Source organism: Heliangelus exortis, chromosome 19 (assembly GCF_036169615.1).
Source record: "Heliangelus exortis chromosome 19, bHelExo1.hap1, whole genome shotgun sequence".
NCBI lineage: Eukaryota > Metazoa > Chordata > Aves > Apodiformes > Trochilidae > Heliangelus > Heliangelus exortis.
Window position 1 is genome coordinate 3,371,635 of NC_092440.1, and position 26,121 is coordinate 3,397,755.

General features: G+C 42.7%; 2 protein-coding genes across 11 annotated transcripts in view; one reads left to right on the top strand and one right to left on the bottom strand.

The window, feature by feature from the left end:
* Positions 1-2,116: 2,116 nt before the first annotated feature.
* Positions 2,117-16,353, top strand: PRKAB1 (protein kinase AMP-activated non-catalytic subunit beta 1). Of its 2 annotated transcripts, XR_011729735.1 has the most exons (11): positions 2,117-2,242; positions 3,205-3,379; positions 4,229-4,395; positions 6,046-6,139; positions 7,114-7,228; positions 8,305-8,438; positions 8,936-9,004; positions 14,831-15,036; positions 15,248-15,307; positions 15,867-15,964; positions 16,270-16,353. XR_011729735.1 is itself a non-coding variant. In XM_071763364.1 (8 exons), exons 2-8 carry the CDS (start codon positions 3,215-3,217, stop codon positions 9,158-9,160), a joined length of 822 nt encoding a protein of 273 aa, XP_071619465.1. In that variant the 5' UTR covers positions 2,124-2,242; positions 3,205-3,214; the 3' UTR covers positions 9,161-10,730. The 2 variants fall into 2 exon arrangements, 1 of the variants encoding a protein (XP_071619465.1); XM_071763364.1 differs by lacking the exons at positions 14,831-15,036; positions 15,248-15,307; positions 15,867-15,964; positions 16,270-16,353 and adding an exon at positions 9,083-10,730 and having other exon boundaries at positions 2,124-2,242.
* CIT (citron rho-interacting serine/threonine kinase) overlaps positions 13,293-26,121 on the bottom strand; it is a 69,126-nt gene continuing 56,297 nt past the window's right edge. For 4 of the 9 annotated variants that reach the window (XM_071763361.1, XM_071763357.1, XM_071763360.1 and 1 more), the window contains exons 37-48: positions 25,373-25,542; positions 24,287-24,367; positions 23,954-24,089; positions 22,621-22,760; positions 21,673-21,765; positions 20,064-20,172; positions 19,810-19,938; positions 18,953-19,033; positions 18,258-18,336; positions 17,966-18,151; positions 16,812-17,115; positions 13,293-16,324 (exon numbers count right to left, since the gene is read on the bottom strand). In XM_071763361.1, coding sequence (XP_071619462.1) covers positions 16,301-16,324; positions 16,812-17,115; positions 17,966-18,151; positions 18,258-18,336; positions 18,953-19,033; positions 19,810-19,938; positions 20,064-20,172; positions 21,673-21,765; positions 22,621-22,760; positions 23,954-24,089; positions 24,287-24,367; positions 25,373-25,542 — 1,532 coding nt within the window. In that variant the 3' untranslated portion in view covers positions 13,293-16,300. Of the gene's footprint in view, positions 16,325-16,811; positions 17,146-17,965; positions 18,152-18,257; positions 18,337-18,952; positions 19,034-19,809; positions 19,939-20,063; positions 20,173-21,672; positions 21,766-22,620; positions 22,761-23,953; positions 24,090-24,286; positions 24,368-25,372; positions 25,543-26,121 lie in introns of all 9 variants that reach the window. The other 5 variants (XM_071763354.1, XM_071763353.1, XM_071763359.1 and 2 more) reach the window with 2 other exon arrangements.

The window sequence follows — 26,121 nt, forward strand, 5'->3', positions numbered from 1 at the left end:
CTCAGTGAAAATGGTTACAGTCACTATTCTTGGGCACGCCCCAAAATTGTAAGGTAATGTATTCAGCTGAACAACTAAGGAACAAATTGTTCTGGTACCAGTGTCAGGGGTAGTTAGGTGAGGGTGGCTTGGTGGCCTGTTGCTTTCTCCCGTGTCTGAGAGGTGGTGGCAGCTTAGAAAACTAGAGAGAGTTGTCATGATAAAATATTTCAATGGCAAGTGAAACCTCTGACATTCTCACTAGGGGAGTGATCCAGGAACCTCAACTGTGGCAATTATGGAATTCTTGATGGAAGAACATGAACTAGCTCCCCATCTACATCTTCACCTGGCAGTAAGAAAAAGAAGGCTAAGACAGGTATGTAAAAAGGCAGGAACAGAAAAAGGTATTTTGTAGTCTGTTTGGAATGTGGAGGCTGGTCCTTGATAGACTGAAAGAGGGGGAGGTTTTATGACCTTTAGGTTGCAGTGTGGAAGGAGACAAAAAGTCACAGATGCTCTTAAAGGGAGAAGCAAAGCTTCAGGGTTCCAGAAAATCAGTAGGTGGACAAGCTCTTCCAAGCTCTTCTGGCATGTCTTGGCTCATCTCCTGCTTCCCACATCTCCTGCATTAACAGCTGTAGGGGAACTGGGTTCCCACTCAAGCTGACAGGAGAAAACAATACTGCAGTCCATGTGAGGACCATGCATACAGACATGCCCATGAGGAGGCAGGACAGTGATTTAGTGGGCAGCAACGACAAGCCCCCTATCTATGACTTGTTCACAGTGTAATGTTATCCAGTCCTCAAAATTTAGGGACACCTCACAAAAAGTTGCCTGCAGATTGCTCTAGGACTGTGCTACACCTACCTGTCTTGACTGACAATGAGGGAAGCAATAATGGGGAAAAGAGAGAGAAGGCAGCCACAGAAGCCCAACCACCACTGCTGTCCCTGTCCTCTCCACAGGCCAGTAACTCCCAAAGGTTTTGGCATGTAGCACAGTGTGGTTGTATGGTTCACTGTGCAATGAGAAACCATCACATTTTCATACTAGAACTTCTTAGCAGTAACAAAAACCATTACAAAGAATTGAGGATGGCTCCTAAAGTGAAGGTTGCTTTGCTTGCAATGAGTCAGGCTGTGACTTGTGCAAACCATCACAATGGTCCTACTGGGCAAGTGGTGGACAAGACATGGTAGTGCACATCTCCAGCCTAATGCAGACAGTTCTGCAGACATAACCAGCACACATAGAGGCACGTGTATTGGTGCTCTCCAAAAGACAGCTGGGGAGAACAATGTAATTGGGTTTGGAGACAGAGAATTCAGGAGTACTAAGCTGTTTGAAATATCATAATAACATCAGCTGCATTTTATAGCAGGGTAATCGTTCTGCAGGGGCCAGGGAAGAGCTGCCCACATGCATTCCCCTCACACCCCTTTGGGCAGGCTGACCCATTCTGAGGTGTTCTACCCATAAAAGACAAACTAGGAGCAAGTGTTCCTCAGAACATATTGCAGGAGCCAGCCCGACCCTTGGGATTAGGCATGATGATTCTGTCTGTCCCAGCAGAATTCCTTGCAGAACATAACAGTGTGCCACAAGGATATACTTTGATTTGATAGGAATCCTTGTCTCTGTTTGCAGGTTGCTTTGATTATACAAGGAAATTGTTCTTTTCTTAACCAGAGAAGTGCTGTAGCCCTCAGTTTCACACCTGTTAGAAAAGTAGAAGACAGATAGCGACAGCTGGTGAAGAGCAAAGGGTAAAGTGAGATGGTGTAACTGGGAACACTTAGAGAAATATGTTGAGAAACAGACAAGTGTAATTTAATTTGGTAAACATTTATCGGTTAAGGAGTTAAATTTTCGTCTGTGTTTCCTTAGAGGAAAGAGCTGTGTAGTGATGGTTTCACAACCTTCTTTGCCCTTGTAACAAGCAGCATCCACTCAGCCAGCTCTTCCTCCCGTTTCACAAAAAGGGGAATGTATCGTTGCCTGGTTTCAGTGTCTGCAGTTCTGCGACACAAACCCTGCCTGTGGTGGTGGTTTGGAGAAAACCTCTCCAGAGACAGGTTCGATCAGGTAGATAGGGGGTGGGACATCCCTGCTGGGGCAGTAGGCAAAGAGCCCGGGCCCGCGCCGGAACCTGCGCGCCGGGCTCGGTTCTCCCCGGGGCGGCAGCCCGGGTACGCGGCCGGACGGAAGCGGAAACCCGCGGCGGCAGTGGAGAGAGCGGCGGGCTCGGAGGCGAGAGGTGAGTTCCGTGGCCGGCGGGGAGGGGGAAGGCGCCGGGGCAGCCGCGGGGAGCGGGGGTGGAGGCGGGGACCGGGGGGGTGCTGTGGTGACGATTGTTACAGGGATGCCGAGTCTGCAGGGCCCGGGGTTTGCCCTCCGGGCGAGGAGCAGAGGGTCCCTGGCTGGCAGCCGGGTGGTTGGGCTGTGTCCGCTGCTGGAGCTTACGGGGAGCAGGGCAACTTCCCACACGTGCTGGGTGCTCTGCAAGGTCCCATTTGTACGGTTCCAGACGGCTCCCTTGGGCACCTCCAAGTTGCTGTTCTTCACCTGTAAGTAGTTCTTTTAGATACTATGTGATACACAGCCTCATCCTTTCTCCCAGTGGATGTGGCCACATGGGATATGGAGCAGAAGCATGTGGACTGTTCCTGGTAGAGCAGGCCCCTGCCTCTCCCAGAGAAGAGCAGAGTCTGGGGAAGCCTCCTGTAGAGCCTCAGAACAACTGTGCTTGTCTGTGACTTAGATCTGCAGCAAGGATCCTCAGCAGGTTGCCACCTGAGATAAGTTGGGTTTTCCAGTAGAAGTTGCATTTCTAGCTAGCTGGTTTTGAAGCATTCTTATAGGAAGTTCTATTGATGTTTTAACTGATATGGTAGGACGTGATATGCATGGGTGTGATGAAGACAGAATCCCAGTGCTGCAGTGGCAGATAGTTGCTTAGTCAACTTCTAGAGCAGCTGAGTCATGCAGAGGTGCTCAGGTATTGAACTGTAGCACGTGTGCAAGAGTAGCTAAAAGTTGTCATTTAGGGTCTTTGTTCTGAATGTGATGTAATCTTAAGATACCAGTATTTTAGTTTAATCACGTTTCTTAGACTCTGACTAAACAGAGCCCAAGTCTACTGGTGAGCCCACATTCCCACCTCCTGGTGTTCTGGCTTCAGAAGCACATGTGCTGATCTGGCTTTTCCTGCTCTTTTAGCTCCTTAAATATGGGGAACACAAGCAGTGAGCGAGCTGGCCTGGAGCGTCATGGGCAGAAGACATCCCGAGGGGACAGCTCAGGAGGAGCCATCAGCACGAAAGAAGGTGATAGACCAAAGATTTTAATGGACAGTCCTGAAGATACAGACTTGTTCCATTCAGAGGAAATAAAGGTATTGCTGGTTTGTTCTTGTCTTCTGACATTACTGGCTTGGGAATGCTGTTCAGTTGAGGTGCTGTTAGCCACCTGCAGTAATCCTGTCATTGAGTTACTCCCAGCACTGACTATGTCCCTTGCTTGCTGTGCTAATGAGAGATACTGCATGGATGTTCAGCCAGCTATAATGAGTGTGAAGTCATGCAGAAAAAATTAAATGTCACTGTCTCAAACATTTTCTCCAGTTCTAGGCACAGTGCTTTGGCTTCCTTCAGATTCTTAATACTCTTGCAGTCACCAGTGACATTTTATTTTCTGTATTAAGAGATCTATTAACTGAATTTTTGCTCAATAATTGATAGCTTGTTAAAAATGTTCTGCTGTTTATTGTGTTCCATAAGAATATCTAACAGAAGATTGTACTTAAATTTTGACTGTTGGGCAGTTTCCTATTAGAACTGTTGCTGTTTCCTATAGACAACTCATAATCTTGCCAACATCAAAATTTTTGCCTGCAGTGTTTGTATAATCTAAATACCACTTAGCTGTCTTTCTTCTTAATCATTTTTCTTATTATTACTGTGTATTTTTGAAAATTCTTGTGACTTCAAGTAGTTTCTTTTTAACCTAATTTAGTCTGGAGGGAGGGGGATTATTTTGTTTTACACTCTTTCTGCAAATTTGTGCAAATGAACTTGTGACCAGCATCTAGAAATGCACAGTTTCTAATCTCTATCTGACAAAACCCCCCTGTAGACTTGTACCTTAGAGTATGGTACCTGTGTACAAAATGCCTTCAGTAAAATATAGGTTGTCTTAAGTTTGCCAGGAAAGAATTCCATTGATTAAAATATTGTGTTTGTAGGCTCCATTGGAGAAAGAAGAATTCCTAGCTTGGCAACACGATCTGGAAGTGAATGATAAAACTCCCACTCAGGCCCGACCAACAGTTTTTCGTTGGACTGGAGGAGGAAAAGAAGTCTATTTGTCTGGGTCCTTCAACAACTGGAGTAAAATTCCTCTGACAAGGAGGTAATAAATAGATACTGCTGTATCAGTGATATTCCTCCCCCAGGGACCTGGGAATGCTCAGTGCAGTGAGAAGGGTAGTTTGCTGATAGGTTATTACTATGCTTGGATTTGCCACTCTCCTTTTTCTCTCCTCAAACCTTTGAGGATCTGACTTTTTGATTCTTAGGTGGCACAGGATAAAAGTTGAGCTGGGGGTCAGTTTAGTAGGAGTGATTTGTTCAGTAGGCATCACACATGAATGACTCTAAACAATCCTTATCTGCTACCTGGGGTGCAGTTGGGGTGTGTAAGGTGAAGTTGGTTTTAAGCACAGTTTCTCTGTAGCACAAATACTTTGGCCATATCACTGACTTTTCCCCAGCTCAAAAGGTCCAGATTCTGCCTAGGAAACTGAGCCTGGTATACTTGCTGGTAAACTGCACTGAGAGAATAAACCTGCCTTAGGGTACCAAGTGCTTTTTCCTGCTGTAAAGCTCTGAAGCACTGCTTAATTCTGTACTAAGTACAGAATTAAATAAGTTTCATTTAAACCAGTGGGTTTTTTCTTCAAAAATTTAAGACTTAATGGATGCAGAGAGGCTGAATTTAACTGTTGAAGTGAGTCTGTTGTCTGTCAATGATGACATATCCGTGGAAGATTGGTCTCCTGCCAGTTTCTGGTGTTTCTCAGTGAGTAGGTACCTGCATTGTCACTGTTGCAGAAGTGTCTTCATTTCTTCAGAAACTTGAGGGAGGAGCTTAGTGGCTTGAGTATGGCCTGGTACAGGAGGATTGTTCCATGCATGGACAATGGGAAATTTATCAGAACAGAAGCTGGAAAAAAGGCCATGGAACTTTAGTATTACTGTCATTCTCATTAAAAAGCTTGGGAGCTGGGAGATAGGGAAATGAATGTGGAAGAAGCAATTTGGCCATCCTTTGAGGCTGTTACTGAATCATATATGCTCAGGTAGAAGGAAGAGTCCATTGTTCCAAACTGAAACCTCAAATCCTGCTCTGTGGTGCTGTGCTTGCACTCCCTACCTGAGAAGAAGTAAAGAGATACTGGCATTGCATAGCCTGTTGAGTTGTTTGTGTAGCACCAACTGTTTGTCAGCTTCTTTGAGATGCTGGTAAAGACTTCTGAAGAATCAGGAGGTTCCACAGGATAAGGAGTATCAGAATTACCAAGCAGCAGCTATTTCAGACTCAAAGTAACTCAGGATTGAGTTGCTGCTTTCATCTTCTAGTTGTTTGTTTATGGGATAGGCATTTATAAAATGCATTTTATGATGGCAAATACTGAGAGGCAAGGAAATGTGAGTAAGCTGATCTTGTTCCATCAACAGGAGTCTTGCAGATAAAACAAGGCCTCACATACTAACAAGTGACATGTAAATGTGTGGGTGACTTTACAAAAGCTCAGTGCCAGTCCCTTGATGCCAGGAATGTGTCTGGATAGTAGCTTTTAGTGTTGGGCTCATTAACATTAACCTTAGTTCAATGCAAACCTTTAGATCACATCAGAGATTCTCTTAAATGTGGCACTGCCTTTGTAAGTGTTTTCATGCTCAGGCAGCCTGTATCCTGTGTTACAGTGCTTATCACAGCTTAGAGAGTGATGTACTTTTCAGAATATCTCCAGGCTGATTGTTTGTCTTAAAATTCCAGTCACAATAACTTTGTGGCAATCCTGGACCTGCCAGAAGGGGAGCACCAATACAAGTTCTTTGTGGATGGGCAGTGGACACATGATCCTTCAGAGGTAATGAAGATGAGAAACTGGCTGGTTTCTTTACCAATAGCTGGGCTCTTCAGGGAGAAGGTATTTAGTGTTTAACAACAGAAACTGACTGTTTCAGCTGGTGAGAGAGAGTTCTGCTGCCTGCTGGCCTTAAAGGTGGCATTAAGCTGTTGGCCTCAGGAAAGAGATTTTTTAACAAAGGGGTGACAAAGTCTCTTAGGTATTGGCTTACAAGAGGTGATGAGCTTTTTTTGACCAGTGCCAAACTGCCTTTTAAAGCACTGTAGCATTGCTGACAGCTCAGGTCTCTCCTGTACTGTACCTGCTCTCTGTGCCAGAATGTTGCTATCACTGCTCTGCATACTATCACAGTCCAGTAATTGTGCCAAAAATCTACCAGGCCTTTTCTTCCTCCTCTGCTATAAAATGAGCTTTAACTCTAGCCTGTCCAGCAGTCCCTACCTGCTTTACAAGTCATTCACAGATGCTGCTTCCAGTCTTCTTGCCACCTTGGCAAACCTTGCAGAACCTCACAGAATTTCATCTTTCAGGAAGTTTAGCTATTTGAACCCTCTGCCTTGGACTCAGTCTTTTGGTATTAAACCAGCAATACCAACCATACTCTAGGCTGCATCAGACCACACAGATCTTAGCCAGGCTCTGAAAGCCCTGTAGAAGATAGAGGTAAAGCTTAGATCCTTGTGCCATCACTGTCAACTGCAGCCCAAGCCTAATCCTAGCCTTATGTGTAGCCCAAGGATTTATCAGTTGCTGTCAAGCTGGCAGGTTCAACTGGCATGCATCCCCTCAGCCCCAAGTCCTGCACTTGCTCTTAACCTCACACCAACCAAGCAGTGGTGAGCTCTTCTCACATCTGGTAGTAGCGTATTTTAAAGGCAATATATCTTGTTCTTGATTAGGCTGCTCATGTTTTTGAGAATTTAACAGTCCTCCAAGCTTTTTTATTCTGACTTCTGTATCTTGTTTTTTCCCAGCCAGTAGTAACCAGCCAGCTAGGTACCGTCAACAACATCATACAGGTGAAGAAAACTGACTTTGAAGTATTCGATGCTTTGATGGTGGACTCCCAGAAATGTTCAGACATGTCTGGTATGAGCTTACCTGTCGTTTTATATCACACTTTTTAGAGATGTTAAAAATTCCATCTTCCTTTTCATCTGGTGTTAAAGCTTCAGTGTAGAATAATCTCCACTTTTGTCAGGCCCTGTGGAGGTGTGCAGGAATCACAAATTCACAAAGGAAGAATGTGGAGTGCAGAAATGAGGAAGGCTCTGACAGTGCAACACAAGTCACTGTAGATGCTATTAGGAGGAAGTCATGGGTGCTTAATAGCTGTTTGTTTGTGGGTGCAGTGTGAAATGGCTGTTTTTTACACGCTCACCAGTGGATCAGTCTCTTCAACATCAAACCAATGTTGACAGCCTACACTTAGGCTGTCCCCCTCTGCTTAGGAGGTGGTCCAAAGAGGTCAGAAGTTGTGTAATAAGAGGTAGAAATTAGGGATGTTTTAGTAGTGCTGACACAGACTCAGACTATGATGTAGTGTTTTAAATCCTCCTTCAGAAGACGTGTCATTTGAATCTGAGGCAAAAGGAATGTTTGCTTGGCTTTTGCTGTATGCGAACCTTTTATGGAGAAAAGAGTGTGATTTGTGAGAGTTGGACAGTGTAAGAAACCCAGAGGAGATTCTAGCAGGAACCCTTCCACATACTCTAATATCCTTTCCTTATGTTGCTTTAGACTCTGAAGATCTTCTATTACCCTGTCCCAGCACAGGAATAATATCTGCCTTGTACATGTGCTTGCCATGCTTTTACTGCTTCCCTAGCATTGTGGAGCAGTGCTTATGATCAAGTCTCTGATGGAAAAGTGCTGGGCAGAGGTAACAGTGAAGTTCTGGAGTGCAGTAGGCCCCTCAGAACTCCACCTCCCACATCTTCACAGGTAGTTTCAAGTCAGACAGCTTTTTGACATCTTAAATCACTTCTTGGGCAATGACTGATCCTCTGCCACTGCATCATTTTGTACTTAGATATCATTGATTTCTTTTGGCCACTTGTTTCTGGATGTGAAAATCAACTTGGAATACTGGTAAAAATGTACCTAGAAAGACCAGATATTTTTACAGACTATTTAAGAAAAAATATTTAACATCTTTCTGGCAGAGCTGTCAAGTTCACCCCCGGGACCGTACCACCAGGAGCCCTATGTTTGGAAGGCAGAGGAGCGCTTTAAATCACCACCTATTCTTCCCCCCCACCTGTTGCAGGTCATCCTCAATAAGGACACAGGCATTTCTGTGAGTGCATTTGTTTGTTTTGCTGAATAATGGCCTTCAGGCTGTGAACAGGTTGGGAAAACAACTGGGTACAGACAGGGACAGTTAAGGACAAACCTTAGAATAGTGGCCATGTTGGTAAATGCTTTATTGCATGTGTCCAGATGGATCCATCTGAAGTAAATTTTTCTACCTGACTCTTCAAAATTGAAAAGAAAACTAAATTTCTCATTCACTCCCAGAAAACCCAACCTTTTCACTGCAAAACTATTAAAATATCAGAAACATATAAGAAATATTTGAGGTTTGTTTCACAGTCACAGTGAGGATGCTGAGTGTTTCATTCTGGATTTGGGGTTGATCTGAACCTTTATTTGCATTCATTGATGGACACCACATAAGCAGCTGTGTGATATATTTGAGGCTAGGGCTGGTTACAGACAGTGTTTATCACCCACCAGCTGTGATGAGCAAACTGAGTTGTTATTTTTACACTGTCTCACTTTTGTTTTTTCCAGTGTGATCCTGCTCTTCTCCCTGAACCCAACCATGTCATGCTGAATCACCTCTACGCACTTTCTATCAAGGTGAGAGGCCAGAGCATGTTCTCCACACTTGCAGTTTTTAGATAACTGTGTTTCTCACTTGTTTTCCATCTCCTATAGGATGGAGTGATGGTGCTTAGTGCTACACATCGTTACAAGAAGAAATATGTGACTACTTTGCTGTACAAACCAATATGAACATCCTAGTAGTTTGTGACCAATTGTTCTGGGCCAGTGCAGTCTCAGAAAAAAAAAATTCTTCTCTTAACCAAATGTATTCCTGCTCTGTGCTGTAGAACTCTGATTTCATATTGTTTCTGAGACTTCCAAGTTTTCCTATATTTGCCTTATTTTCCCAGCCCCACCTTGGAAGTTCTTGGGGACGGCAGCTTTGTGGCACTTAGAGAGATGGCAAAGGTGTCAGTGCCCGTTGTCAGCTCAATTAAAAAAATCACCAATATAATTAGGCTGAAAAATGTGCGGGCAGCAACATATTAAAGACCTCTAGCAGTGAGGCAGACTGTAGGTAACAAACAAGCCAGCCCAAAGTCTAGAACATTCAGGATTCTTGTAGAATCTTATTTGAGCTCAACACTCAGCAAAAGCAAGCCCATTACTGCTTTCATACCATCAAACACAATTATTTCAGTAGCAAGTTCCAAACTTGCATGGCTGAAATAAGTGTGAATATTGATGATCTTTCTTGTAGCAGCCTCTTGGAGGCAAAATTCAGCGACACACTCACCTACAATTTCATTTTTAGATTATGGTAGACTGGGGTGCAGTGTTGCTGCTGTAAATAGCTCTGTAGTTTTTCTCTTCATGAGAACTGAAATACAACTTTTCCCCTGTGGAATTTCTGGTAAAGACAATTGTTTTTAATGGCTGGATTTTTCTGTACATCACACATGTGTCGTCTTGTAATCTGCTTTTTGAAACCAGTTTCTCTTGCTGTCACTCGTAAGGACTTCCTTAAGCCAGGATAGGGACCTGTAAGGAAATCAGTTTAGGGATTAGTTCTTCAGTAACAGCCTGAAGGTGACTGCAAGTCATCTGTGTCCCTGTGGCCAAATTTGTCCCTTGGTGTTGGCAGTTGCAGCACCTGGGTGCAGCATCCCCTCACCCTGCCATGCCCTGGGCTGGAGCTGGGCCTGCTCCAGGTTCCAGTGCTGACCCTGGGTATAAAATCCCTGGTGCTTCCACAGCCAGGGCTGTGGGGATCTCTGCAATTTTTATTCTGTTTATATTTGCTAAGAGATTATGCTAACACCAGGTTGCCTGTACTTGGTACTCACAGCCTGTTTTATCCCAAAACAAATGCAACATTAATGCAAAACTGCCTGCCAGTGTGCCTCGGGCCTGCCCTGGGGGAACCAGCTCGGGAAGTGACCTGCTGGGTCCTTCCCACTGTTTGTTTTTTGGTGCCTGAGTGTGCCAGTGACTGTGCCAATGAGAACCAGCCCCATCCCACTGTGAGAAAGTGCAGTAGTGCAAGTTGGTAAGGAGTGTGAGTGGGGAGAAAAGCTGTAGCACCTGCTCAGTGTTCAGTGGACGCAGACACAGGGGAAGGGTGCTTTGCCATCCTCAGATCTGTTCATGAGCTTTGTCGAAATATCCTGAGTAGCTCATTAGGTCTGGGTCTAGTGCAATGGTTTTCTCTGAAAACTCTTTTCTTCGTTTATGCTATGGATAGTATTTGGTATTCTGAAATATGGATTTGCTTTTGTTTTCAGCCTCTTCAGAAACAAATAAAACATTTTCAAGAAAAGTGGGTGACTTGCTTTGTTGTTATCCTTCTCATCTCTGGTAACCTTGGCTGCCTTGAGGTGTTGTTTGTTTATAACCTTTGATTGCCTGATTGCAGTTTTATGCCTTGGTGGATTGTGCAAGCTTTTCATCCATAGATGCTGCTTGAAACACTTCAGCCACTTGCTCCTAGTCAGTGAAGAATACAAGTGAGGGGTTAGTGTGTATTTATGCTGTAAATTTTGCAGGAAGAATTAGTCCAGTTGCTTACAAACTGCAGTGAGGAGTTGCTTAGGGCCAAAGAGCCTGGAGTTGGCCTTAGCCTCGCATCTGCCTCCCTTTGTTCCAGGCAGCTGCTCTTCAAGCAGACTTGTGTTTCCATGCCTTTCTCCTTGACTGCATGTGATGGTGTTGTATGGGGATGTGGCACAGGCATGGCATTAGTTTTGGCTGTGTAGTGGGACAGCTTGTGTGCCCTTTGTGGTGTTTATTGGCAGTAGGAGATGCTGACTGGTGAGGAGAGCAGGGAAGGGGCTGTGGGGTGTGCTCGGCGCTGGTACCTGTGGAGCAGTTTGTGCTGCTGGGAGGCCTGGGGGCTTTGAGGAGAGAGATTCCTTTAGCTTGTGCTTGTTGTGCCAGAGCAGTAAATGAAGATGCAGCAGTAGCAGAGGAGGAGCAGGCTGGACAGTTCCTGTGGTCTACTTCAACAGGATTGCCTTTTGTTGCAATGTAAACTCAGTCAAGACCTGTAGATGTTTAAATGTGCTGGTAGATAAATGTGTGACCACAGCCATTCTTTCTCACTTTCCTGCCATAGAGAAACCTGATGCTTCAATAATACTGATGTTAATTAAAGGGCTCTCCTTCCATAGCAGCACCATCAGGGGTGTGCTAGTTGCTGATACCTTGTAGTGCACAGGAGTGCACAGGACACCTGTGCACAGGAGTGGCAGGGTGGAGGCTTTTGTGACGGGCTCTGCTGTCAACATAGGAGTGGCTGTGGCCTGGCACTTGAGTTGTTCAGTAACCTGACCCGGGGCTCAAGGCCTGCAGCTGGAGGAGCCCTGGTGGTACTTGGCTGTGCCACAGCCACCAAGGGCACTGTGGGCCAAGGCACCGGCGTGTGGTGCTGCTGGAGCTGGGCCATTGGGTGCAGCAAACTTAATGAGGGCACTTGTGCAGAGCTGAGCATTTGGGAGGAAAAGCATCAGCAGAGGAGGGGTGAGTGTTGAAATTTTTTTTTCAGCTGTGTTTAAAGAAAGAAAAGTAGATGTGAGTGTGCTGGCAGACAGAAGTCATGCAGTGAGCCCTCTTAAAGGGTTGTAGTGCCAGCAGGAAAGGATACCACAGGTTTCTTATTTGAATGACCAAGAATTGTTTTGCTGGAAGAACAGATACAGTTAGTCCAGCTTAACAAGTTTGGGTGTTTTTGGTTTTTGTTTGTTTTCTCAGTTTCAAATCAACTCTTTCACAAGCCAAAGACTAAGGAAGCAGAAACACTGAGAAATGGCGAATAGAAAAGAAGGTGGAAGTATGCAAGACTTAACAGTATTTATGGAGTTGGTCTCATTAGTTGGTGCTAAGCTTTGTGGATTTTTTTTTTTTTCCAGCTATATATACATGACTCACTCCAGGCTTTTCATCAATGCTGGTATGGTAGAACCACAGGACAGAACTAAATATTGTATAGAAATATATAAATACATGCAGCCTCTAGCCCTGTCTTGAGCAGCAGAGCACTTGGTACATGGTGTGCAGCTGGCACTGTACCACTCGAGCTTTTGCAGCCAAAAAACTCCGTATTTGTGGACCTCAGAACCAGGGTGAGGAGCCCAGACTGTGGCCAGCAACATCCAGCACACCACTGGAGAGCTGGCAGGAGTAATGAGCCTGTGAGCACCTCCACCCTTCTCTGCTCCTTGGGGCAATCAGTGCAGTTGGCCACAGGCCCCAGGGCTTCTCCCAGAGGGGCCATGGCATGGCAAGGTGACTGTGGTGAGGTGTCCCCTGTGGCCTCAACTGACTTCTCCCAGGAGCCACAGCCGTCCTCCGGGTAAGCTGCAGCACACCCCTCACTCCCCCTACCCCCCAGGTCCCTTTCTCTTCAGCAGGTGGCTCTGCAGGAGGGCAGGTCCCTGGCCAGGCAGGGACTGATGAAGGAAGAGGTAAGCTGGCTGGTTTGTTTTTCCTTGCAAGGTTGTTTTGTGTTTGGCAGGTGAATGAATTAGATTAATCATGTTGTGTTCCCTTATTGTAATGGGATGAATCAAATCCCTCCAAAGGCAAAAGCTGGATCAAGAGTTGGATTTATTAGCTCACTTGCATTCCCCACCCACATCTCACAGTCTGTGCTGTTATGTTTATTCTTGGCTGTTGCTAGGAGAGCACCTTTTTTTTTTTTTTTTTTTTTTTTTTTAAGGTAGATGCAGAGAGTTTTGTTATAGTCGTTTTTGGAACTGTTACATTCCCTGTCTAGGGCAGAAATAACCAGAGCCCTACCCTCCCCGACCCCCTGAATTTCAGCACAGTGTGTGGTGGTTAAGCTGACAGTGGATTTGTGCAGGGATCTTGGTAATCAAAAGGCTCAATAAATAGGTTTTTTTACTCCACCAGTTTCTGGATTATTTTAGTTACAATTCTGATCATGCATCATAGGACTGCAACAATGAGCTTTAAATAATTACTCTTTGTGCACAGTAAAATATAAATAAAGGAACATTTAACAAGTTAGCATTTCATCATATACATCAGATAGTAGGCACAATAGATAAATCAAGCAGCTTGGATTTTATGTAGAGCATTTTCATGAAGAATGTCATGTAGACCAAAATGTAAGAGGAGCTATTAGTAACCTACCCACACACCCTCCAACAAGCCCTTTACTGGGGGTACAGGGGTGGGTATGTGCACAAAACCAAAACCACTGAACAGTAGGAGGACAAATTAAGTTACTGTAGGCAGCAGTGTGAATATTAAAAACATCTTCCTGTGAAAGAATACTTCAGACCCTGTAAAAACTGGTTCAGTTAAAAATAGATGTATTTACATTTAAGTCTGATCTAGCAAGTTTTCCCAGCAGGTGTAAGTTCAGCTGTACAGTAACTGCAGGTTGTACTCAGTCTGACTTGATCTGTGATTTTTTATTATTTTTTTATTATTATTAAGTTGCAGCTATTAGGCCTTAAAGCACCAGCATATTACAGCAGTGGGATGGACAACTATCTCTATCTTCTTTGCTACCAGTACACTGCTGGGATAAATCCCAAACCTGTCATTAGATCACACTATTGTTAATTAAGATGTTTTTTCCAGCTCAAGATGTGTGGGGTCATTTACCAGGGCGAGATTGTTTTCCCATCTACTCATGTGTCTTAGCTCTTACCCACAGCACTAGGGAAGTGTGCAAGGGCAGAATTTAGCTGTAGGTGTTTGCAGCTGACTGCTGCTATAGTAAACTACGTGGACCTGGTTTAGTTCATATGAACATGTTTTTGTTTTTGAAACCACTTATGCTACTTGTCCAGGGAATAACAACTATTAAAACACTAAATATTAAGGTTTGCTTCTTTGGTAAGCTTTGATGCCTATAGATTACACAGCTTCTAACACTGGGTGCAATGGGAGGATGGCTCAGTGCTACTCTATAGAGAAGGAAGCGTTCATGTCACCATGCCAGTCAAGATAGTTATTTGTTTTATTTGGTTATTGTTCAACAACAAACTTCAATACGTTCCAGGTGGAGCTTTGAACGGTCCCTCTGGTTCCCTCCCTTGTCAATAATAAAAAGGTAATGAAGAAAAATCCTGTACTTTTAGAGATCTAAAACCTCATTGATGCTAACAAGCGTCAATTGCAATTTAATGTTACAATATTTCTTCATGGGAGCAAGGAGGACTAAGCTGAGGCCCCTCCAGTATCTGAAGATGGCTGTCCACAACCACCATTAAAACAAAAAAGCTAGTGTTGAAAAACGCACTGTTTACAATAAAAAAGTAGAAACCAATTCAAATTCAATTCCCTTTTGTTACGAATATAAAGTTTCTTGTAAATATGTACAGTCCTTTGAGCTATTTCTATAGCAGGAAGCATTTCACAAACAAGACACAAGATATACACTTTCAGGACTCAACAAGCCCATTTCTGAGGTCTTGAAGATCTTCCATGAGATGCAAAGATTTAAAGACTGATCTCAGCGACCTTTCAAGATATTCAGACCAGGAGACAAAAACTTCCAGCAAGTTTCCTGCCAATCATCTGACCTAAAATAACCCAACAGACAAGAGAACGGAATACAATATTCATGAAACTCGCCAAAGGACACCGACAAGGTATTTGAATTTTTGTGGGTTTCTAGAACAGGTTAGCACAGGCTTGCAAGGGACTAGCAGAAGTTTCAGAGTGTGGCCAAGGGAAGATTGGATGCAGTTTTGCTTTTTCCACTTGTAAAGAACACAGTTGTTCATTTAGAATGTTGCTATTGCAGACTGAATGGTCAAAACCTGCTTTGAAAATCATTTGCTCTCTGCTTCATGTCCACAGCAAAAGAGAATAGAAAGCAATAAATGGCTCGAGCTTAGATACGTGGAAGCAAAGGTGAAGGTGAGTTCAGTACCTGCTAAAGCTCTTCATTGTGAGTATCCTCTTGTGCCGTGACAATGGCATCTTACTGTATGACAAGTTACAGGCAGGAGCCAGCCCTGGGCTGCTCTTCTGACAGAGAACGAGACTGTCAGGACTGCAGTGTCACAAGTGACACAAGTGTGACTAATTCTTGTCATAGAATAAGGCTTGTTAACTCTTCATTGCCAAATTTCCAGAGTAATTAACAGTTATTTTGCAGCGTAATCTAAAGGTTTCAGTTAATTTACAAGTGAGGTGCAATACACTACTCAGCAAAGCAACCTAAAAAGAGAGAGCAGCCAGTGATGGTGCAGCAGCATGCAGTGAACTGTCATGCAGAAGACCTGGATAAAGTCCTACACCCCAGTAGCTTATAGGTAACACACTTGGTCTCAGGGCTGGGCACATGGGATTGTTTAAAGCACGGTTCTTCCTCCCCATCAGAGCTGCGCTAGAGCAATTTTAGTAAGAACAAGGTAACTTTCAGAAGTGGCAGGTGAACAGACTAATTGGAAGTAATTTTTCTTGTGTTCTGTAGAAAATATCCAATCACACCTTCTATTGAAAGACTCGCTCACCTTGGCCCGTCTGGTTCCAGGTCACCAGGAATTCCCAGCATGTCTGCTCAGTTATCTGGTAAGGGGTGCTAACCACATTAAAGACCTGGGGTGGAACTCTAGTCCCATTTCCTTTCCTTGATGAACTACTAGGGACTAAAGTGAATACAAAAAGTTCATGAACTGCTTGAAAGAGTAACAGTAGTACAAAGTGCAAAAACAGGAGTGCAGGAAAGTGCAGAGAAATTAACTGAGATGCCAACCATCTTCAAAAGCGTCTCATCTCCCAATGCAGCGCTAGCTTTGGCCCAGGAATGTTGTTTTGGTAACTGGGCAGCAGACATGGAGTGCATATACTCAGCATATTTCCTTTTCTTCCTGCAGGTCAAGATGAGTAACTTTATCTAGCAGAGACTTACACTGAAGACTGGTCCCAGACCTGCCAGGGAAATAAAACAACAGTTACAAGTTGCATGTATTTCTCTCCCATAAGCACAGGTGCCAACAGCAGTACATCACCTGACCAACCACTGCTGAGCCAGTGCTGGATGCTGGCCTGCTGCTATGTGGCAGAATTTTGACAGTCCTGACAAAGGCAAGTACTCTGAACACAGCAGGCTCCCACCTTCCTGTCTCCAGACATTGTCCCCTATCAAGTCCTCAATAACTTCATTTCTGTTGGTAAAGGCACCTTTGCTTTCAGATCTGGAGAAATTCAGCCTGTTCCAGAGTCAAGCTGCTTTTGCAGTTACAGTACTAGCACAAGGGGAAGTGTTTAACTGGAGCCAGAGAGTTACACAGTGCGTGCTCTCTTTTAATAGAAGCTGGGGGTTGTGGTAAGATTTAATATACTGTACCATCAGCCCTTGTGCAGTAGTTTGCACGCTTTCCTGAGAACAGAAAAGTCTTCCAGTCTCCTGCCTTACCTTATTGACTTGAGCAAGAGGAGTTCTGGCACCACTCACAGGCAGTCGTCCTCGGCTGCTCTCTTCAAACAGTCTTCCAGGGGACCTTTCTCTGCGGGTGCTCAGAAGCCGGCCTGGAGATTTCTCCCTCTCTAGAGGTCGCCCAGGTGACTTGTCCCTCCGCAGCTCTGTCCTTCCCTCGCGGTACCGGTGTGGTGTGCTTGGTTCTCGAGGGTGACTTGGACCTTCTGGTGGGCCTGGGCTTGACGCTACCCGCTTGGTTATGTGCTCGTTGTACGTGGGTGGACCTCTCTTGTTAGGGCTGCTGTCATTCAAAAATAATTGACGGGAACAGCTGAGCGACAAAAACCTCACGTTACATTCTCTTTTAGCAAAAAAAAAAAATTAACTTTCCCCCAAGACCCAGGAGTACTTGGGTAAAAAAGCATTAGACCTGCCTGAGCCAAGATGAAAAGTCCAAAGAGATTCTGACAGCTGAGTGTCAATTACATTAGCAACACTAGTGAAGTGCCTTAATGAATTGCTACTGTAAGTCATGTCTATGGAACAGCCCGAAAAAGTACACATTTGCATACATTTAAGCAGTGTACTTTCCCATATAAAGAAATATGCTAAAATTTGATAATTACCCTATTTTCAGTAGCTCCAGGTGAGGGTGAGCTACAGGCCTGAAGTTCTCAATGCACAGTGGCACTATCAGCCCCAGTATTTATTTCCATCTGAAGAACTGCTGTTCTGCTGAACAGGATAAGGTCACATCACAAGCTCTCAATGCTGCCTCCCTCACCATTTCAGAGGAAAGGGCTCTTGCTTGAGAGATTTTTACAGTCAGTTGATGTCTAGTGTCATATTGATAACAACTAAGATCACCAAGCTTTGAAGTCACAGCTGTATCACTATAAAAGTAAATTAGCTGATAATCACAAAGCAGTGATGGAGATTACCCACATACTCCTACAGAGTTTATGGGGGGTTTTTTTGCCTTCTAGAATTTAAAATGTCAGTAAATCCATGTTCCATTCCAGCAGTACAGTAACTGGCTAACACCTGTCTCTCCCTTAAGGGCATCCCACAAGACCAGGGAGGAAAAGCCACCGGGAGCAAAGTTTGCTTATGAGGCACACAAGGACTGTAACACATGGAGTTCATCATACCTGCGTGTAGCAGAAGATCCTCTGTGGTGCTGCTGCTCATTGTTGGTCTCCTTCACAAGATTGCCCTTACAGCAAATCACCCTTAATTTGTCTTGGTAGGAGGAAGCCAAGTAGATAGCTCCAGATGAAATTGCAGGCCCTAGGTACCGTGGATTTGGTATCTCCAAGTGGGCTCGTGCAGGAGTTCTGGGTAAAATTACAGGGAAAAAGTCTTCTTTAGAATGACTTCCTGGGAAGTGCACATGTTCTTGCAGCACATGCTGTGCAAAGTAATGAAAAGAGAACAACTTACCCTAGAGAAGCTCGTGCCTGAATCTCAATCACTTCAAGGGAATTGAAGTGGGTCACGAACAGATAGGGCTCCCTGTAGGCTTAAGAAGGATCACAGGGGGAGGAAAGACACAAAATTACATTCTCTGTTAAAAACTTCTAAAAAGCACCAGGGAGCACAGCAGAGCCTCCCAGCACTTTGGGAAAACTAAGGGAATGTATTTTCTGCAGTAAGACATAGACACTATTACTACATAGGGAGATTCAAGCTTAAAGAATTGTTGCTTTGAAGTTATCTGTATCTCAAGAATTTTACTAAGCAAAAGTATCACAAGAAAGGCATTAAAACCAGACTATTAACTGAATGCAATCCCATTAGGTAGAGCAAAAAGCCTGAGGAAATCACAATGACATCACAGATTCTCGACTATTTCAGAAACCTCCAAGCATCATTAAAAATTCCACAATTCAATCACTGTTCAACTTACTTGGAACATTTAGAGAAACAGAACTTTGCTTTAGTTTTCCTCTAATTGTATTTCAGAAGGTCTACCATTTAGATTTATAATGATCTTATGGTAAAATCACTATGTTTTTTGGGAGAACTGGGAGAGGAACATGGAAGCAGAAGCACTGAGTGAAGAATGCCTGTCCCACAAGGATGTTTCCCAGTTTCAATCATTCCCATAATCCAAGTGAATGTCCCTCAGCACCTACCAAAAGCTAAGGGCAAGCGATTCCATTTCAGGTCATCTGTCCTACTGCGTCTTCCGTAGGAATCCACAAAGACACCAAACTCTGGCAAGAAAAGCAATGTCATGTCATAAACCATATGCCTGTATTTTTTTTAATTTATTTTTGAAGGGACAAAGGTCATTGTCCCTGGGCTTTTAGCAGGGACAGATGCTAACTACCTTGCAAATCCCAGAGTGCCATGAATGGCACTAATTGACATTTGGTTGGCTGGATGTAGGAGTACTTTTTCACAATTAAGGTTATTATTTCAAACACAGCTGGGAAGACTGGGATTCCTGCTGCTACTCACCCAAAATCACTTTTATGGAAACTTTTGAAGATTCTCTGTGCATTTCCATGATACTATCCTAATGCACTATCAAAAGCAGCTATACAAAAAAATAAACACCTTTTTATTTCCTCACAAGAACACTAAAACTTGTCAGCTGCCTGTGCAGGGACCAGTCAAGAATGCCAAAGTTTGAAAACCCCTTAACATTTTATAAAGATAATAAAAATCCTCTTTGCACTTTAACAGTCCCTTCCCTTTAGCCACAGAGGCTGATGTGTGCCAGCTGACCCAAAGGCACAGACAACCTTGAAGCCAGAAGCAAGATGACCAAAAGCACCACAGCCACATGTTACTTTAATACCAACATCCTGTGCATCCTACTATTTAAGAAGATCTTGATTCATTCTTCAAAAAAAAATCTTTGTTTCCAGGTACTAAAAGTCAGCCCTCTTTGGCTTTCCTTTGCAGGAGCACTTAGGTACCTCCTGGCAGTTATGTACCAGAGGACAGAGGCAGTACAACAGCTTCACAGCCACATGAGCCTTACCATGGAAACACAGCAGATATTCTTCCCTCTGCCCTGTCGGGTTCACTTGGATAATACTGACTGGAAAGCTGTTGGTGGAAGCAGCAAACACAGCAGAGGCCAATGTGTGGTCATTTTTATCCAGAAACTCTGCAAAGAGAATGAAGGAAAACAGCTTGATTAGCACCAACTTTTTTTCCTAAAATGCTTTAGAAAAGCCCCACCAAAAGAATCTGTGGAGCCATTTCGTATGGTCCTCAGGAAATGTCTCCTACCCTCCAATGTATACTGTTTCATCTCAATTTCATAGAACTTGTTGGTTCCAATGATGATGCTGTAAGTGGTCAAATGGATGCAGCTGCAAGGCTCAGAGGTTTCGATCTCCTGGAAAAGAGGAAAGTATGGACCAATATCAGCTTCCAGTCAGTTTACAGATTTTGCTTATTATGAAAAATTATATATATTGCCACATTTATCTTTATAAAAGGGGCAGATGGCAACTTCAGTCTCTCAAAAACATCTGGAAAAGAACTCTTGCTAGAAGAAAAAGTTGTGTTTTGTTGTCAGTGATGCTTACTTGAATACAGACTTTGTAACACAGACATGTTTTCCAACAAGTTGTGCATTGTGATTGAACTGGTAGGATAGCTCTGCAGGTTAGCCTGACACAACACAGATCCCCAGATCTGAGGACAAGATTCCTTGCATAATTCCTAGTTTATCTACGGATTTAGTTGGCAGAACAGAATCTATTCTGGGCTTGCTGACATCTTGCTAGGATTGAAATTCAGTTGCCTGGATTAGTGAAGATAAGGAAAAGCTGCCTTCTAAACACACCTTGTCACAGTTTGCATGTAAGCCCTGGTCAAGGCACAATGGAGGTGAATGGCAGCATGAGCAGAGGGCAGTGCCTGCACGTACTCAGAGTTCCCTGCCAGCTGCTGCTCCATCATGAGCAAGAGTTGGTACCAGTTGATACTGGCATCCACCTTGGTTTTGTCCAGATCTTCTCCATCAGATGTACCTTTACTTCCAAGGAGGCCAGCATCTGAACTACTGTGCCTACTCTGCTTCCTCGCAGCAGCCCCAGGGCAGCACTCAGTGGGGATAAAAGCCTCAGCAAAGCTGTAATTTGAACTGGTAAGTTCAAAGTAGTCTCCAGGGATATGTAGTTTGACCTCAACATCCCTTAATTTGTGGATTGGAATAGAGATTAGTTTCTAGGTACCAGCCCACTTTAAGACAAGCAGTTTAAACTCTGTACAGAGGAGAGGTCCCTAATATTTGGAGGTTTTTTCTGAATGTAGCATATAAAAATTAATAATTAGTTTATTGGACTTGGCTTCAGAACAAATCTGCCTGCAACTGGCTGTCTGAAGTGAAGTTGCCCCAGTTCTGCCCCAGATCAGGGGACGTATGGGAAACAACTGCCTGTCCTCTGCTGGAGTTACACCAAATACCCTTGGATTTTCACTGGTACAGTAAAAACAAATTCAGATACCCATTGCTTCCTTAACTGTAAAGGAGAGGGAAGCCATCTCCAAAGAAAATGGAGGTGAGGGAACACTGCTGAATATTTAGTGTCTTTTCTGGGTAAATAAGCAAGGGTATGATTACAGCTCAGTCCAATATCTCAAAAAAAAAAAAAAAAATTTAAAAAACCAAATGACAGTTCTGTCCTGCATCTCTAAACACACCAATTCATATTAAAGGAAATTGCTTCCTACTCCAATTTTAGTCAGTGCACATTGCAATTTGTTACCACTTTAGCTGACAAACAAAGGTTCTTATACATGCAAAAAGGTCTAAGATGTTTGTTGCAAAGCAAAGTTTTAGTGCAATATATGAATCCCATTAGCTGTGGAAGGGAATTGCTAAGCTTACCTTTCTGATACAGAACTTGCTCAAACTCTCATTGTATCGCAGAACAACCACTTTGTTGGGCATGGCTGCACAGATACAAAGACCATTCTCAACCTGTAAGGAAGATTACAAGTGTCATTGTAATGGTAATACAGAGTGTGAGGAACAGATCTGGGTACCTCTTGCCACTGAAAGAATTTTGCAGAGGTAAGCAAGCACATTTTTTGTTAGGTTAGTTACTGTGAATTAGCAGAATAATGAAAAAAACTCTTCACATTCTCAAAAGGGAACTTGAATTTGAATGGCTTCTATGATTTCTCTTCTATTTGAAAGAAGTTAATAAAAATTTGATGGTTTTCCACAGAAAAAAATTTCATTAAAAGGGATGAGAAATTCAAATAGGTCTAAATTTTAACCCCCGAAATTATTACCTTAAAACATCACTCTGAAATGCATGGTGCTCAGTTTGTTATCAAAGACAGTCTGTGGAAGTAATTGTTAATTAGAATTTTTGCTGTGGCTAAATGTTCCATACTATAACTGGGAATTAAGGTAAATATCAAGTGTTATCAAGTGACGCAAACACCAAAGTAAATTTGCTATCCTGGAAACTGTGACATGACATTCAAGAACAAACAGTAGATGGAATTCACTATTTATAAATCTCAAAATTGAAGTCAGCTGTGAGGAGGCAGTTATGCTGTGCTCTACTTCTTATCGTGTAGCAGTTTAGGCTATACCATCATGCCATACTGACTGAGTTTATTCATATTAGTAGTTTATTCTCCATACTGTCTCCTGCTCAGACTCTCTTCAGCCCCCTATACTCTTTTACCTGAAGGAAAAAGATTTAAAACAAGAATATAGACCTTGGATTTGCTGCCAGTGAAATAAAGATGCTGATATCACTGATATTAAGCTCAGTGGAGTCTAAGGGTGGTCTGGGGGCATGAGGGAGCTGTATCCTACCTTGCCAGCAGCAAAAAGGTGACAACCTTTCACAGCCTCAAAGACATTTGGTGAGACATCAGGCTGGGCTGGGAGGTGAGACTGAGCTAAGGATTGCTTCACTTTCTTTACATCAACAAGACACAGAGCCCGTTCTTCTCCTGGAAACAAAAATGGTTACACTTTGTTAAGGGAAATCTCCTTACTCTCTGCAAAAGTCTGTTGTTACCCAAGCAGCAGTTTATCGTCACAAGCTTTTACTGTGGTAACAGGCACAAGGTACCATGTAGAATTGATTCCATATTTCTATTAAAAGCAAAACAGAAAATATAAAAAAACCAACCACACAACAGGCTATAAATCCACTGGGAGAACAGCCACTCTCCATGGGTTATTACTGTTGCTAAGGTCACAGTAACAATGGTATCACTGGGACGCTATTCAAAATTAACCAAGAAGTTTTATTTTATCTTGAAGAACTTCTTAAACTAAAAGGTGCTTTAACCTTTCTGTGCCAACATGACTGGCAAGGGATTTCTGAGAAGTGCCCTAATAAACTGCATTACAGACCAAGCCCAGTTCCTCTCACAAGACTAGCAACACAGTGGCATGGTCTTCTCCCAGTTTTGTGTGAAATTTTCAAATTACTTTTTTTTCTACCACCCTGAAACAAAGTTAAATCTTTAGCAGGGGAAAAATTCAGAACAGAACAAGAATCTTTTTTCATTCCCTACAAATGTCATATAGACACTTGATAATTTGGGCTTTCAGAGGAAGATACGCCCTAGTGCTCAGCATGCCTACATCCGTGTAGGAAGGATTATCTCTGGAAAACCACAGATGGAGAGATTAAAGCTTGTGTTCCTCTCATAAGGGAATCTTAAACCATGAAAGAAGTCCCAGTTTTGTTACATGGATTAGTGTTTAGAGAAAGACAGGTTAAGAGTTGTTTGCCCTAGGACACAGTGGTCCTCAAACAGTTAAGAATATTAAAAAGAAAGGTAGTGTAGTATTTAGAAATATGCTCACTGATGAGCTCCACACTTTCCACTGAATTTAAAATGATAAATAATCCTTAAACTGGAAATGTTTTGTTTCTGGTTCCTCCCTCCATCGGCTTTGAAAACCACTTTCTCATGAAGGTTTAACTGAGCCCTTTGTTCACATATTCTCATACACAAAAACCTCAGACAATACAGTGTTAACCACCATACTTGATCTCCTGACAATATGCTGATCAAAAAAGGAAAAAGTCTGTAATGAATCTAGAGACAAGCCTGGCCTCTAGGCAATGTCCTGCTTAGCCATTGCTGTGCATCCACTGCAGGACATTTGGTAACATATAACTCCCTACCTGCTATCATGAGGAGTTTCTCCAGATCTTTGATTAGGTGAATTTGGAAGACAGCACCCATTCCTGGGATGTGCGTTAAGGAATTCTTCAGTACATTAAGGGCATAGAGACCTTCTTCTGCACCCACCAGTACGACCTATAGAGACAACAGGAAAAAATAAAAATAGCAATATATGAGGAGAACCAGGAATGCTCCAAGAGCAAACCTGGACAGTACTGTTTACAAAGAGAGAAAACAAACCAATAAGCAAGTCTATAATTACACTTACTACTCTTTAAGGTACAATTTCCACAAAAGAAACAGTACTCAGGCCCAACTGAACTGATCATTACCTGGTCACTGAAGGGCATTGTGCAATTTATATCCAAACGGTCTTCACCCTCTAACTTCAACAGGGAGTTTCCCAGCAATTTCTGCAGATGACAAGAAGATATTTATTTTGTTGTTCAGTTAATCTTTATCTCTTTTTCTTGTAGTATTTTAACAGCATAAGGTCATTGTTTCAGACAGGAAAAAATCTTGGCACAGATTTCTTTTTCTCAGAAAGCTAAAAGTAACAGGGATGCTGCCTACAGAAGAATTAGTGTACTTCTATCTACCTGAAACATAGCCAGGCAAACTGATTAGAATTAACCTAAACTCAGACAGAACCTATTACTGTCCCTATCCATTTCCTCCAGTCTTCTGTAGTGGCGCAATGAAATTTTCCTAGGAGAGTTATTTAAAAAGAAAAAAAAAAAAAGTCCAAATGTCAGTGGGAGACGTATTTTCTCAGAGGCAAAAGGAATCCTAGCACAAGAAAAGAGATGATTTCCTGCTTATCTGATATTCCCTGCCCCTAAAGCTAACATTCTATTATGCAAACCCATAGAATCAAATCTCGCTTTATCAGAAAACAGGGTTATCAGTGCAACAGTGATGAAAAAGATTATCCAAAGCCTAAACAAATTAATTTAACCTCTTACTCCTATCAGGAATAGAACTTAAACTAAACGCCCCCCCACACACACACACCTTTCCCCCCCCCAAGAAACAAAACCCTCCTGACTGCATAGGAATAGGAGAGGAGGGAGTTTTTTGCTTGTTTCTTTCAAGATTTGCTTATTCCATGTGGTACATTTTGAGATGGCATTAAACTGTATCTAACTTCTCTCCCTTTTCTGTTTGCTGGAATTAGAGATACATAATCTTAGAATCTTCTTAGTATATTCCCCAAATCTGAAGAAGGATATTGTAATACAAAACATCAGCCACACAGTGAACTAGTTCCTGGTACTCATACTGTACATCAAAAGGCAGAAGGAATAACTTACCTTCCATTAAACCTCAGTATGTAAAATACCAAAAAAAAAAAATTTTTTTCAAAACTCTGCTCCCTCCCAGAATATTTTATTATTAAATGAAACTTTTATACTCACAGCATCAGCCTCAGCTTTTTCTCTGGAAACTCTCCCACCTGCCACTATTGATTCCAGTGCTGTGACCCAGCGCTGTTTGTCAGGGAAGCTGGGTGCTAACAGGTAGAGTGTTCTACCAGGCCAGCAAGTGGTGTGTGGATGAGACTCCAATTTTAGGATATATGGCACATCTGAGATGTTATATAGATAGAATAAGACTTAGATTAGTTTTTGGAATATTGTCAGTGGACTCAAAAATCAACACCTTTCAGCCTCATTGGAGAGAAGTTGCATTTACCATGATGTGTTACCATGGTAATTTACACATAGGTTTCTCCTTTACAGGTCCTGTACATACTAGCTACTTAAAGCTAAATATTAGCTGGATGTATGCAGTCCATACATACAATGCTATCTCTAGTAAATAAAAAAATGTCTTGGCTTCTGTAAAAAAAAAAAAAAAAAAAAGGAAAAAAAAAAAAAGAAAAAGAAAAGATCCCATTGTAAAAAAAAAAAGTACAAAACCAACCATTTGATTAAAGTTTTCTTTGTACTGTTCAGGAAAAATCTGTAAAAATTGGTTATGGAAACCTTTGTTTTTAACAATCTGTATCCTTTAATGTTAAAGTCAAGACATACATAATCTTTCCATCAGTTCTAGTCAATACATACAAATCCAAACATGAACATTTTTTCATGAGATTGTATATACCCCACAGTATTTCTAAGTTAATAACTTTCTGGTTAGAGCACAATGGTGGCATGGATTA